General features: G+C 41.6%; 1 protein-coding gene across 1 annotated transcript; it reads left to right on the top strand.

Moving 5' to 3' along the window:
- The first annotated feature begins 699 nt into the window (after positions 1–699).
- On the top strand, positions 700–12,758 carry LOC115193948 (L-threonine ammonia-lyase-like). The gene is made up of 11 exons (XM_029753100.1): positions 700–933; positions 4,226–4,583; positions 4,875–4,991; positions 5,340–5,581; positions 5,766–5,931; positions 6,056–6,158; positions 6,301–6,376; positions 7,689–7,814; positions 8,027–8,194; positions 8,712–8,769; positions 12,527–12,758. Exons 1-11 carry the CDS (start codon positions 833–835, stop codon positions 12,623–12,625), a joined length of 1,614 nt encoding a protein of 537 aa, XP_029608960.1. The 5' UTR covers positions 700–832; the 3' UTR covers positions 12,626–12,758.
- The last annotated feature ends 2,630 nt before the right edge of the window (positions 12,759–15,388 follow it).

Raw genomic sequence — 15,388 nt, 5'->3', positions numbered from 1 at the left:
GGTGTTTCATGGTTACTGCGGTTCCAAACTGGTCACAAGAACTCAACCATTCTACCGTTAAGCGTTCTGGTGCTCCAAACCTCCACCAGGTGGTGTAGTCCGGTTTTTATGACAATAGTACAGAAATATGCAAATGAGTGAGCTATACAGCTATACTATCTGAAGTAAGTCAAAGGATGTGTTGATCCTCCATTGACTGTGGGGGAAGTTGTAGGGGACATCTTCATACTAGTTTAGAGATCAGTGGTGGAGGAACCTTCTACCTTCTTATCGCGACCAACTAGGATCTGCCTGTTTAGAAAGCCAGTGCTCTCTCGCTCTGAAACACACACACACACACACACACACACACACACACACACACACACTCTTTCCCATCTCTATCCAGGCCTGACCGGCCAGTCTCATCTCTGATCCTCCTAGTGTCTTTATTGACTGACTGCCCAAGCCCCCAGATCATTGTTCCCTAGATAAACTGTAAGTCCAAATCTATCCCCTTAGAGCATCTGATTAGCAACACGTCACAGACCTGGAGGTTTAATCCAGATCTTGGACTAGAATAGAGCCAAGGGGAGGGAGGGGCCAGGGCTGGAGGCAGGTTGGATTTGAAGACTGAGTGCCACTAGGCATGTACCCCAGGCTAATCCCACCTTAAATAGCCCCAGGAAGGGATCTAGGGCAGCGCAGTTAACACCATGGGAGCGCTCTGAGCTGGCACACTGTCCAACACACTCCTGGACGTGCCACACACACAGGAGGAGCAGGGAGAGGACTTTTCGGAACTTATCTAGAGTGGATCCTTGGACTATAGCTGAAAAGTTTTTGGTCCAGGATGAACTTTGCCGCCCAGTTCATCTACGCCAACTACGCCGGTGATGGATCGCCCAGCAGAGTGGGATTCAACGACAGTGAGAATGACCCCTTCTGGCAGAGGTGGGACACTACAGATTCATCAACCACCCAGAGTACCCTACTAGACAGAGAGGGATTCCCTACCTCAGCACCCCCCCCCCACCCACCCAGAGGAGCCCCCAAAGCCTCCAGCTATATTGACTCCTGTAGTGATTCCTGCTGTGACTCCTGTAGCACCTCATTCCCCTTCATTCTTCCCCTGCACCGCCTCTTCTCTCTACCCAAAGTCAACCAAGCCCGCCAGTCACAACCTTAACCCTCCACCATCTTCCTCCTCCTTCTCCTTGTGCCAAAAGAATCTACCAAGTCCTCTACATCCACCAGTAAACCACTGTCTCATCATCCAGCATCTCCTGTCCCCAAATCTTAAGCCTCTAAAGCCCTCTCTGATCCCCATCCTCCTCCACCTGAACCAGCCCCTCCACCCCATCGAGCCTCCCCTGCTCCTGCTCTCCCCTGGTCCACAGTAGCTGGCACCACAATGGAAACTTAAAGTGAAGTTAAAGTCTACCAGCTGGTTTGAATTATACCGTGAAGTCTATCCATTTCAGCAGTGAATATTGTGAGCAAAATGTAGGAGCCTGTTGAGGGATACAAAATAGTCTACTGCTTAATGGTTAATGTCAGTCTCTCCTCAACATTATAAAGTCAATTATAGTGTCAATTTTCTATGATTGCATGCATTAGGTGTTAAAAGTTATTCCCAGAGTTCTGTCAAATTGGCTGGATGTCCTTTGGGTGGTGGACCAATCTTGATACACACAGGAAACTTATTAGTGTGAAAAACCCAGCAGTGTTGCAGTTCTTGACACAAACCGGTGCGCCTGGCACCTACTAGCATACCCCGTTCAAAGGCACTTAAATATTTTGTCTTGCCCATTTATCCTCTGAATGGCACACATACACAATCCATGTCTCAAGTGTTTCAATGCTTAAAAATCCTTCTTTAACCTGTCTCCTTCCCCTTCATCTACACTGACTGAAGTGGATTTAACAAGTGACATCAATAAGGCATCATAGCTTTCACCTGGAGTCGCCTGGTTAGTCTATGTCATGGAAAGAGCAGGTGTTCTTGATGTTTTGTATATAGTGGATAATATCTTGTAACTATCTATCATAAACACAAAAACATGGTTAGATTGGTTCTCTTTGGAGGTTTAGGCTGGGTTTCTGTATATGCGCTTTGTCACATGTGCTGATGTAAAAAGGGCTTCATAAATAAATGTGATGTTTGAAATATATTATCGATCTAATTAACTATTATCAGAACAATTCGACAATGTTTTGACATGAAGAAAAAGTAATTACATGATTTTAGTACTATTATATTAAGTATTGGTATTAATAACAATCCAATTAAATCAACAATAAGTGTCTGTCTGATTCTACATTACTCATCACATGCTATATTTGGTAACACTTTACATGACACCCAGCATTATAACACGGTCATAACCATGACATATTATGTCACAACAGCTGACAGTTGTCATAACTTGTCATAATGTGGTGATAGCACTGTCATATATTTACACCTGTTGTGACATCTATTGCGTTATTTTAAGGCTGTTATGACACCTACACAAGAGTGTAAAATCCCACAAAATCTACCACCATAGTTATTTTATGGCTGATTATGACACCTACATAAGAGTGTAAAAACCCACAAAATCTACCACACAAGGCAAAACATTCCAAAACACCATAGCCTAAAGTACATGTCAACAGTATGTTTGTTATCTATATATATTTTTTTGTAATATTTTTTATTGATCATATTAAATGAACATTTTAATTGTGCACACGTTAATGTCAGACATGCACCTACCCTAATGCTCTGTTGATGATGACTGGAATGAATGCAGGATAAGATTTCAGGAGCAGGACAAGACACCATCCTTGTACGTGATAGGCCTATCTGGCTTGTATGATTATGATGGTCATAATGCTTCTTGACAGCGTCATAAAGTGTATTTTCTTATTCCAAGTAAAGTGACACAGGATGGTCATAATGCTTCTTGACAGTGTCGCAAAGTGTATTTTCTTAGTCCAAGTAAAGTGACTCAGGGTGGTCATAATGCTTCATGAGAGTGTCATAAAGTGTGTTTTCTACAAGTCATTTAAAATAGGATGAAAAAAACATGACTGTAAAGAATTGATTACAACAACAACAACAAAGGATTTAAGAAACAAACTTTCAAACGAAAATATACTTCTTGGCAGGGAAAAAGTAATTGGAATAAATGTGAGTTTTGACACTTATGTAGGTGTCATAACCAGCCATAAAATAACACAATATATGTCACAACAGGTGTAAATATATGGGTCATGACAGTGCTATGACCATATTATGACAGGTTATGTCAAGTGTTACCCTATAGGTAATTATTGTGTGTACCAAAGACTGATTTGAAAGACTATTCAATAATTATAAATCATGTGCAGACATTCTTTAACCAGAGATTAAATATATCAAGCAGAAGTGAAACTCTGAGAACAAGAAAGGTGAATCAATTCCTTCCAACCATTCCCTAACCTTAGAGCCATGTGTGTGTGTGTGTGTGTGTGTGTGTGTGAGCAGGTGTGCGTGCATGCTTGAATATGTGTGTGGTTAATAGGCCAAAACTCTGGTAATCATAAGGGACACCCTGGTGTACCTGGACATGGAAAGATCTGTGTAGATTATCTTATATTGTACAAAGAACAAGGTCACTGCCATCACTCCCAGATAATGTAAAGCAGTGGCTTATTCCCACGTGTTCACACACACGTACAAACCTTACTCCCAAAACCTCCACCCAGTCTTTCAGAAGGCAAGGTGAACTGATTACCATATTATTTCCTATTAAATTCTTTCGGAAACAGAAATGATAAGGGTTAGGGGTCAATTTGGAATTTAGAAATGCTCTCCTCCTGCTCACTCTCGTCACTCTACACTATTAGAAAAAATGGTGCTATCTAGAACCTAAAAGGGTTCTTTGGCTGACCCCATAGAAGAATCCTTTGAAGAACCCATTTTGGTTCCAGGTAGAACACTTTTGGTTCCAGGTAGAACCCTTTTGGGTTCCATGTGGAGCCTTTTCCACAGAGGGTTCTAGATGGAACCAAAAAATGGTCCTACCTGGAACCAAAAAGGGTTCTCCTATGGTGACAGCTGAAGAACCCTTTTGGAACCCTTTTTTCTGAGAGAGTGCAGCCCATTGCTGAGACTGTTGACCTGAAATGCATGTGTATAACGGTAAGAGCTATATCCAACACTACAGAAACCCAACCACTACTCTTCAAGCCCTGTTTCTCTCCCTCTCTCCACCAGCGAGGAGCAGCGTCTTGGGCCAACTAAACAGGGCTGCTCCACCTCCTCCAAGAGTACCTGCAACAAGGACGCCCCCATCTGTAACGGGGTTGCGGGCTGGCGGCCCACGCTCATCCACCCAGAGCGCCTGAAGGACTTTGGTATTGAGGAGGAGTGCCTCAATGGGGAAGTCAAAACGTTTGAGACCAAGGTGGTGGGCGCCCCTGAGATCCAGCTAATGGACCCACCCAAGACTAACAAGAAGAGAGGCAGCGAGCGCAAAGCAGTCCCACCACCCAAGCCTGAGTACCTCCGCTTCGAGGACATCAGTGCTGCAGCCTTCAAAATCCAGTCAGTGATGCAGAAGACCCCTTGTACGGTATGCCAGCTCCAGTTCAGAGCCTTCTGTACACCCTTGGAAAAAAGGTTCTACCTATAACCATAAAGGGTTATTTGGAAGTCCCCAGCCTGTAGGAGTCTAGGAGAACCATTTTGTATCCAGGTAAAACCTTTTTACCAAAGGGTTCTTAAAAATGGTTATTTTGTGGAGGGACGGTCAAAGAACCTTTTTATTCTAGGTAGTAGTTTGTTTTCTAAAAGTAAATACTTTAGACGATGGCTCCTGCTTCATGCAGAAGCTTATTGGCATTCTGCTTCTTTGTGTTCCCAGTACTCCAGACTGTCCAAACAGTATGGCATGGAGATCTTCCTAAAGAAGGAGCACCTCCACTACACAGGCTCCGTAAAGGAGAGAGGTGTTTTATACCTACTCAGCTCCCTCAACCAGGTATGAATCCCAATGCATTTCCCAAATCATCCCAGCTGGGGAACAGCTAATTTATCAAAACAAGTAACCAACAAGCTAACAAGTAGCTAACACATAGGTTGCAACATTTCTGGAACTTTCAATAAATTACCTGTTTTTCCCAAAATCCCAGTTGGAGGAGTCCCGGAATCGGGAGGGAATAAGCAGGAAATCCGGAATCTTCCAACTTCCAATTTCTGAAAAACCAGGGAATTTATTGAAGGTTCCAGGAATTTTGCAACCCTGCTAACAAGAAGTTAACAAGAAGCTAACAAGCAAAATAAATAATAATCCCTTTATCAGTTAGCTAACGCCTATCCCTCTCTACAGGAGCAGCAGAAGAAGGGGGTGATCGTAGCTAAAGACTGTAGCTTCTCCATGGCCGTGGCTCACCATGCGGTGGAGTTGAGGATCCCAGTATTTGTCATCATGCCAGCCAGCTGTGCCCAGCCCCACCTCAGGATATACCGAGACTACGGCGCAATGGTCATCTCCTACGGTAGTACCGCCAGGGACTCACTGAACCACGCCCGTCACCTGGCCAAGGAGAACGGATACCTCTGCCTGGAAGAGTAAGTCACCTAGGCGATAGACTGCTTTGGTGGTTACCCCACATAGATGGGTGCCTGTCCCATAGCTCTCCTTTGTCTCAAAACATGTACTGTACAGTGGGGACAATGTGACCCTGGTACATGGACACATGGTTATATTGTATCTCTCTTTCTATTTTCTCTCTTCCTCTTCTGTCTCTCTCAGGGATGATAGTGCTGTGTACGTAGCAGGGCTGGGCACTGTAGGCATGGAGATCTATGAGCAGGTGCCCAAACTAGATGCAGTCATTGTGCCCACAGGTGGGCAGTGTAGTCTACTGGTCAGCACAGCAGCAGCCATCAAACACCTCAACTCACGCATCACTGTCATAGTAAGTGTTTCCTCACTCTCAATATTTGTTTAGTGTACTATTGTCACCGTGAGTAAGTTGTAACCATGCTCTCCAAAATCTCCAAAATAATATTGGGATTCATGTACCATGTTCTCTTTGACAGGGAGTTGAACCAGAAGGATTCCCACTGCTACTACAGTCCCTCAAAACAGGCAGACCAGTAACTAGTGAACTTTACAGCATCCCCAACAGGAAGCTTTATGGAGGTACTGTTCCCTTGTACCCCTGTAGGCTATCTGAACCCAAATCTACTCCCTGTGATATGGTCTTTCTTTTTCTTAAATAGATATCAATTGTCATGGCACTACTCACTGAACCTAATGCATATATCCCACTCTCTATCCCCAGATCTATTTGAGCACTCACTGGGGACCCACACCTTCCAGCTGGCTAAGAAATTTGTGGACAAAGTCATTACTGTCAGGTACTACATCTCTATGGAAGGGGCTGGTATCTCTCACCACACATTTGCCATAGTCATAGTTTTCTACATATATGGACATATACGTCCCTCAGTTCCCCAGTGCCCTGAGTGTTTCCAGGACTCTAAATTGGTAGCACTAATGCTCCCAACTTTAAAAAGGTTAGAAGCACCAAAGTATTTAGGAGCACCAGAAAAGTGATTAGGCCCATATGAATCCTATCTCGGAGGAGCTATCCAAGATCCCCTTTCCTTTCTTCCAGGGCCATCTTACTGGGCAAGTTACCAGGTTGTTAGCCAGCTAGGTAACATGAGTTAGCAGCCCGCTTGACAGGGTTTATGAAATTATCAAATGTGACCTGAAAATCTGCAGTAGACAGGGAAAAAAATGTAGCTCCTGTCATATGAGTTATACATTTTGAATGGTTTGGGCTAGAGACTAGCAGTTCTATGCGTTGTAAAGGTGCAACCATGGTTCTCACAGGTGGGGTGCAAAGGGAAGTGAACACTGCCGCTACCTCGCTCTCCAATCAAGGTGCATGAACTGAGGAGCAAACAGAGTGTTAAAAGCAAAAATATGTCTCTGCCTTAGCCTTTTACAGATAGAAAAGAAGGAAGCATTTGTATATTTCTACATGGTCTCTTATGGGTTCAGGGACTAATCCCAACGGGAATACAACCCAAAACATGTGATTAGTTGCAATAATCCAACCAATAGCCGGTTATTTTTAAATATTTAAAAGTCTCCTTTATTTTTGTCTGTAAGACCTAGATAAAATCTAAGGGCCGAAGTTGGTTAAACTTCTAGTAATAAACAAGCACTTAAGAGTAGCTGAATTTCCTCTCACTCTCACAGATGAGGTGAAATTATACAATCTATTGACTTTGCTCACTGCAATATGATACAAATGTAACAACAGCCAGAGCGCAGCGGACAAGAAACACAAATGTAAGAACTTTTTTTTTAAAGAAATATATATATATATATATATATATATATATATATATATATTTAACCTTTATTTAACTAGGCAAGTCAGTTAAGAACAAATTCTTATTTACAATGATGGCTTGTTGCTTAGCTTGTTGCGCCTAACGACACAAATATAATTTTGCCATTCAATGTATTATCTGGGTGAATATGTTTCCAGACCCACTTCCAGCTCGTACAGCTAAATATTTAGGAGCATATGAGAGGAAGATGGTCTCTTATTTGAGCCCAGAGTGCAGTAGAGTGTTTTGATAATATTATTATATTATATAATATTTTTCTCTCTCTCTCTGAGACTCCCTGACCTCTATCTCTTCTCCTCAGAGAGGAGGACTCTCTGGTAGCCATGCTGAGGTTCCAGGAGTTTGAACGCTCCACAGTGGACACAGAGGGAGCCATGGGACTAGCGGCCATCTTGGCTGGGCAACTACCAGAGCTAAAGGGCAAAAGGTGGGTTTGCACACTGTCATGGTGTTTTTACTGTACCAAAACATAGGAGTGAATCCTAAGACTTTGCCTCCCATTGACATATTGTACATGCATGACTAAATGAAAATTGGACTTAAGTGGAAACTAGGATTCACACCATAGTGTCCAAAATGTAACCTGTTGATATTCCGATGAACTGATTCTGCATCTATCTCCTTGTCTGCCCGCTGCAGGGTAGCTGTGGTGGTTAGCAGTGCTAACATGGAGTTGGACCTGATCAGACAGTGTGTTGACCGCGCCCTGGTTCTGGATGACCGCGTCAGCAAGTTTACAGTGCAGCTGGGGGACTTTCCGGGGGACATGGCCAAGCTACTGGACATGCTGGCAAGAGAGGACATCAAGTGAGCTAAACTCTAACAGAAGAACAGATAGTTATGACCTATACTGTACATTTGAATATAAATACCCCAGTGTATAAGAGGTCGATTACTCTCTATTTATCTGAAACACACACACGTCACACACACATATCAGTGTGTGGTCATACAGACTCACAATAACCCAGTACTGCCAGAGCTTATTAATCAACAAATTCCTGATATCTGTGCTACATATGGATGGAGATGAGTGTGTATAGTTAGATTACGGTGCGCATATTTAGACAACTCTCTCTTAGTGACAGTAATGCCACTGTGACCAATCTGTCCCTGTGACCCTGTTCTCCCACATCCAATCATGTCAGAATAAGCCACAGGACAGGAGGAGGCTTTAACTGGCAGGATGATCATACAAATCCTCTAACACAAAGAACAATGTGAATTTAGTCTGCTCCTCTCTTCCTTCTCATCCACTGTTTCTTTCTTTTGTTCTTTTCATCCTCCATCTCACTATCTCTCTTTTTCTCACTATCTCTCTCAGGTTGTTGAATATTTGCCACCGGAGACACAGTGACAGAGGTGATCTCTTCAAGGCCCAGGTACGACAGCCTTAGCCTTCTCTCCCCCCCCCCCCCCCCCCCCCCCCCCAATTGGGACTTCAGGTGCGTTGAGTGTGTTGGGAGAGTGTTGGGTCGCAGGTTGACATAAAGTCCAGTCAACTTTGTTCTAAGGGCAGAACGAATCTGATAGATTTATGGCAGAACAAATCTGTTTCTTGAACTACATTGTTGGTTAAGGGCTTGTAAATAAGCACGTCTTCACCTGTTTTATTCGGCGCATGTGACAAATAGAATTTGATTTGATTTATGTCATCAAAAAAAGCATAACCTTCCTAATTTATAAAGGTCATGTTAACTGGCTGATATTATCTCATAGAACTTATAAGATCTCCTAAGCCTGTTACCTCAGACCTTGTTTTTGGCATTTATCCCAAAACCCTATTCTTTCCCCATTTATTTTCCCCATAGGAATGGTTGAAAGAACCAGAAGTAACTCATTTCCGTTTTTTAGGACTACAAGCTGGCGGGCTCTATTAACATTTGATGGGGAATATTTAAACAATGCTATGTAACCTAATGTTTAGAAGTAAAACAATATTCAAAATTCTAAAGGTTGACCTAACTCTAAAGATACGGCTCTGGGTGGAGTTTAACAGACGCACAACTTTTGAAAACATGGCACAGGTTAGAACTCAGAATCTTGTAAATAAAACGTTCATTTACATGTTGTAACGTTTTGAAATCATTATTGTGCTACAGTAGTCAGACAAATGTGACAATATCTCTACAGTACAACTGGTCTCCTGACTTGAAGCAAACAATAAAATGTAGCAAACTAGCAACAACATGCTAAGCTAATCAGAGCAAGCTGGCTAGCTAAGCATTTAGAAACCTCTTAGCTATTCATGTTGAATTAATAAATAGAGCTAGCTAGGTGTCAAATATACAAGAAAGTCAGCTAGCATTTGCTTCATTGAAATGTTAAAGGTGCAATATGTAACTTTTTTGGCAATCCGACCAAATTCAGATAGAAATGTGAGTTATAGATCTGTCATTCTCATTGAAAGCAAGTCCAAGAAGCGGTAGCTCTGTTCTATGTGCACTATTTCTATGCTTACAGTTCTTAAGTTTAGTTTTTGCGTCTTTTACTTTTGGTTTTGTACACTAGCTTCAAACAGCGGAAAATACTATTTTTGGTTATGGAAAAGATATTTCACAGCGGTTTACAATGATTCTCTACACTATACTTGCTTGTTTTGCCACAAACTAAAATTAGGCTGTTACGTTCGTTGATTGAAGGATCGGACCAAGGTGCAGCGTGGTAAGCGTACATCATTCTTTATTAGATGAACACCGAAACAAAACCAAAATGAATACAAAACAAAAACGTAACGTTCAGTAGGGCATACAGCAGTGCCAAAAATAAGATCCCACAATCTAAGGTGGGAAAAAGGGCTGCCTAAGTATGATCCCCAATCAGAGACAACGACAAACAGCTGCCTCTGATTGGGAACCATACTAGGCCAACAAAGAAATAGAAACATAGATTTCCCACCCTAGTCACACCCTGACCTAACCAAATAGAGAATAAAAGGGATCTCTAAGGTCAGGGCGTGAAATAGGTGAACTAATTACATTTTTGCAACCAGGAAATGGCGGAGCGATTTCTGCATCGGACATCTTTACATTGAAGCAGCTATATGAACAAAAATGTGGATGGACAGTTAAGCTGCCCAAGAGGCAGCAACGTAAAATGCTAAGCTTAACAGAGGTGGTTGGCTAGCAGATAGCTATCTCTTACTAACGTTGAGTCATAGAATAGAGCTAGATAGCTAGGTCTCAAATATACCAGTAAGTCAACTCCCACTTAAAATATTTACTTGAGTAAGCTAATTATATAAACTTAAAAATTGGAATGAACTGTTATGCTTATCTGGAGGAAGAAATGTAAAATGCTACGCTAAACTGAACTAACGGGCTAAGCAAATGTTAAATCATAAGTTAGAGCTTGCTAGCTAGGTCTCAAATATGCCAGTAAATTAGAAGATTATATGGAGCAAAAATAATTGGTAAGATTAAGCCTAATAAATTAGAAATTTTAATACCCTGTTTAAATGCTGCTCCAGGGGAAGTAATATTAGTTTGGGTGAAGATAACCATAGGATATAACTTAGATAAGTCATGGCTGCCTCTAGGGCAGTAAATACTACTTTTTGAGCTTGAAGTCTCCCCTTAGGACACCAAAGTGATCTTAGCCCTAACTAACATTACTGCCCCTGGGAAAGCATTTAAACAGTGCATTCAAATGGCTGCCCCAAGGGCAGTTAAGACTTTTTAAAATGACCTTTTGTGCTTGAAGTCTGTCCTTATGGCCTCAAGCCATAAGTAGTTTGACCCAAACTAACATTTCTGCCCCAATGGCAGCATAAACTGTAACTTGCTAGCTATTTCTATTTTCTGATTCAACATTAGTAGGAGATAGCTTAGCATTTTATGTTTCTGCCCCCGGGGAAGCATAACAGTCCATTCAAATGTTTCAGTTTAAATGGCTTATTCAATTAAATATTTTGATAAAGTGCGATGTGATTAACTAGTATATTTGAGACCTAGCTAGCTAGCTAGTTCTATTCTATGACTCAACATTAGTAAGAGATAGCTTTCTGCTAGCCAACTAGCTCTGTTTAGCTTGGCTAAAATTTATATAGCTTATTCAATAAAGCAAATGTTAGCTGACTTACTATATATTAGCTAGCTAGCGCTATCTATTTAATCAACATGAGTAGCTAAGAGGTTGCTAAATGCTTAGCTAGCAAGCGTGCTCTGATTAGTTTAGCATGTTGCTGCTAGCTTGCTACATTTTACTATTTGCCTCAAGTCAGGAGACCAGTTGCATTTTAGAGATATTGTCACATTTGTCTGACTACTGTAACACAATAAGGATTTCAAAATGTTACAATATGTAAATTAAAGTTTCATTAACAAGATTCTGAGTTCTAATCTATGCTATAAGGGCACAAGGCAAGACCCAAATGCAGATACAGGAGGCAGATGGTAGAGCTTCGATATTTATTATAACAAAGGGAGTAGGCAAAGGCAGGTGGGGGACAGGCGAGAGTTCATAAACCAGGTCAGAGTCCAAACAGTACCAGACGATAGGCAGTCTCGAGGTCGGGCCAGGCAGGGGTAAGAAACCAGATATGAGTACAAAAACAGTACAAGGGGAAAGGCAGGCTGGTATTCAGAACAGAGAGAGTAGTCAGGCAGGTGGGTTCGGAGTCAGGACAGGCAAAGGTCGAAACCAGGAGGACGAGAAACAAACAGAGACTGGGGAAAAATAGGAGCAAGGAAAAACGCTGGTTGACTTGGCAAACAAAACGAACTCGCGAGAGTTCAGGAAACACAGAGATATATAATAAGCGACACCTGGAGGGGGTGGAGACAATCACAAGGACAGGTGAACCAGATCAGGGTGTGACACTACGCAATGCTTTCAAAAATTGTGCATCTCTTCACTCTGCCCATTGACCTTTTAGAAACTAATCGGATTTGTTCTGCCCTTAACCAATCAGATTATTTCTGCCCTTTGAAATAAATTGACTACACTTTATGTCAATCTGCTGTTGGCAGGACAGATGCTACAACCACATAGCAATGGTACGTTCTAAACGTGTATGAGTGGTTCAATGTATAATTAGTTTAGACACTCCAATGTTTGTATACAGTTGACAGACAGTCTGTGTATGTAGCACTATCAGTGAGAGATTATTAGGATTAAATCTGTGTTGTGTGCCCACAGGTGGAGTGTGTAGTGGAGACCAGGGATAAGACACAGAGCACTCAGATCCGCAGGATACTGTCTGAGCGCTACCCCACACTACACTGGCTGGACCGGTGATCAACACTTGTCATGGCTCGCAATCTGACCATCCACACACACATGGACAAAGCATGTACACGCATGTGCAGTACCAGTCAAATTTGGACACACCTACTCTTTCAAGGGTTTTTATTTATTTGTACTATTTTCTACATTGTAGAATAATAGCGAAGACATCAAAACTATGAAATAACACATATGGAATCATGTAGTAACCAAAAAGTTTTGAGTGTTGAATGCCAAGAGTGTACAAAGCTGTCATCAAGGCAAAGGGTGTTTACTTTGAAGAATCTAAAATCTAAAATATATTTTGATTTGTTTAACACTTTTTTTGGTTACTACATGATTCCATATGTGTTATTTCATAGTTTTGATGTCTTCACTATTTTTCTACAATGAAGAAAATAGTAAAAATAAAGAAAACCCTTGAATGAGTAGGTGTGTCCAAACTTTTGACTGGTACTGTATGTACGCACATACACATCACACCCACACTGAAACAGAAACATTGAATATGTATGAATATGTATCCAAACTAACACATAATACATGCATTGAAATCTTTGCTGCTGAGAGGAGATACAATTAAATACGGGAATACATGGCATTTACTGCATATTTTGCACTGATGAGAAAACAATACTTTCACCGAACACTTCTGTAATTAGGGAGCTCATGGGGTACTTTTAGGCCAGTATCACGGACACAGATTAAGCTCAGCTAGTCCTGGACTAAAAATCTATTTCAATGGAGGTTCTCCATTGAGCATACTTTTTAGTCTAGAACTAGGCTTAATCTGTGCCTCAGAAACAGGCCCGTTGAGTGTGATAATGATTAACATTAACATTCCAGTGCATAAGCTACTGTCCGACATAGTCTACTCATGGTTAGCCCCTAGTTAGGAGCTAGCGTTTTGATGTGGTTTCTCCTTAAAAATCACTACTGTTCCATTGAGAGAAATAATAACACATTAAGTATAAAGTATTTTCAATACACATTGTTTTTGAATTGTTGTACATATCTATATTTATAACAACAGGGGTAGTGTCAATCATCACAAATATGTTCTGGAAATAAAAGATGATAATAATGATGTATTCAACAATTTGTCTTCGTAATTTGTATATCCAGTTCAGATGAGATAGGATCAGGTAAGGTCAGCCAATAGGATCAACTGCACAACACGTTATTCATAGCTGTGTTAGAGCATCTGCTTACCATCTACCCATCAATTAATTAGATTGTGGGAACTAAAGAAAGTGGGCCAAAGGTTCCTTGTATAGAATCAGACCTGATCCTCTTACACCCACTCCCTGTTGAGAGAGGATGAGAGAGAGAGAGATCTTGAAATTAAAGTTACCTCATAGTTCAGAAGATGATATCTCGTTGATTTAATGATTGGAGACAGCGCCAGAGGAGAGATGGGACGATTAAGACAGGTTAATTCCTAAATTCGTTAGCAGAGGACATTCTGACCCCGCTGTGCTACATTGGCCTGGTCAGTACTAAGCAACTTTGGCCTGGTCAGTACTAAGAAACTATTTTTCACACACGACAGTGTCTAGAGTTTACCTAGAAAGGTGCAACAAACAAAAAACATCCAGTCAGCAGCAGTCCTGTGGGCGAAAACAGCTCGTTGATGAGAGGTCGAAGCAGAATGGCAAGAATCGTGCTAGCTAACAGGCGGGCCACAAATAGGCAAATAACGGCGCATTACAACAGTGGTGTGCAGAACAACATTTCGGAACGCAGAACTCGTCGGTCCTTGTCACAGATGGGCTATTGCAGCAGAAGAACACACCGGGTTCCACTCCTATCAGCGAAAAACAATAAGAAGCCGTCAGGGATTTTAGAACTACTTCAGATAAGGTGTGTGTTTCGTGAAGGCTTACCCTGGCGTGACCGCGCAAATCTCTCTTGGACAAGGTAACTTTTATCAATATATTGACCTGTAATTATCCCCCCAAAATGAAATGCCAATTAGCTACTAATGTGGCTATCATACAGAACTACACATCCTGTTGCAAGCTCTAATGTCATCCCTCAAGGTACATTTCTCCATGCAAACTCTTATTGGCAAGTAGCAAGTAACCTAGCAAGTAGATATTATAGCCCTTTTAGTTTCTCGTGTAAATAATTTATATAGTGTATTTCTCATGTGTATTCATGTTTAGCATTTTTCAAATTACCTAGCTAGCTACTTTGGCATTTTTTTATTACTATAATTGTTTTAATTACCCTCTGGCCTTTGTAGCGAACTAGCTAACCTTAGGTATCTCCGTCGATCAGAAGCAAGTATGGTTCTGTGCTATGTACTGGATTGTAACCACTACTCCGATAAGCACACGTGCATTTTATTGTTTTCCGACCTCTGTAATCGAGAGGTGTCGCTGGAGCTTTGTGATAAGGTAAGCCCTGTTTGCTAGCTGCTAACAAGCTATTATGGTTAGGTACTTATGAAAATTAGCTAGATAACCCCCGACTGGATGAGCCTCGGTGGTTCGAGGTGCAGGCTTCAAACCTGTAGCTGCTTAGCGGCAGAGTGGTTCAATTAGGGAGGCGCTGAAGATGGCGGCGAGTGCAGACGAGATTTCAGCTTGCTCCGAGTAACCTTAACTTTTATCCCTCTCAAACTTACTTAAATGTAACGGAACTTGGCTTATAGTAAACGTAATAGAGAACAACGCTTAGTTGACCGCTAATTTGATCTGAAACTTTGAGAAATGGAAGAAAAAAATGTGCGAAAGAGCAAAGGGAGGAGAAGGCAGTTGTTAGCTGAGC

This window comes from Salmo trutta, chromosome 5, assembly GCF_901001165.1.
Source record: "Salmo trutta chromosome 5, fSalTru1.1, whole genome shotgun sequence".
NCBI classification, from domain to species: Eukaryota; Metazoa; Chordata; class Actinopteri; order Salmoniformes; family Salmonidae; genus Salmo; species Salmo trutta.
Note: the sequence above shows the minus strand (reverse complement) of the source record. Positions and strands in the feature narration are given on the sequence as shown.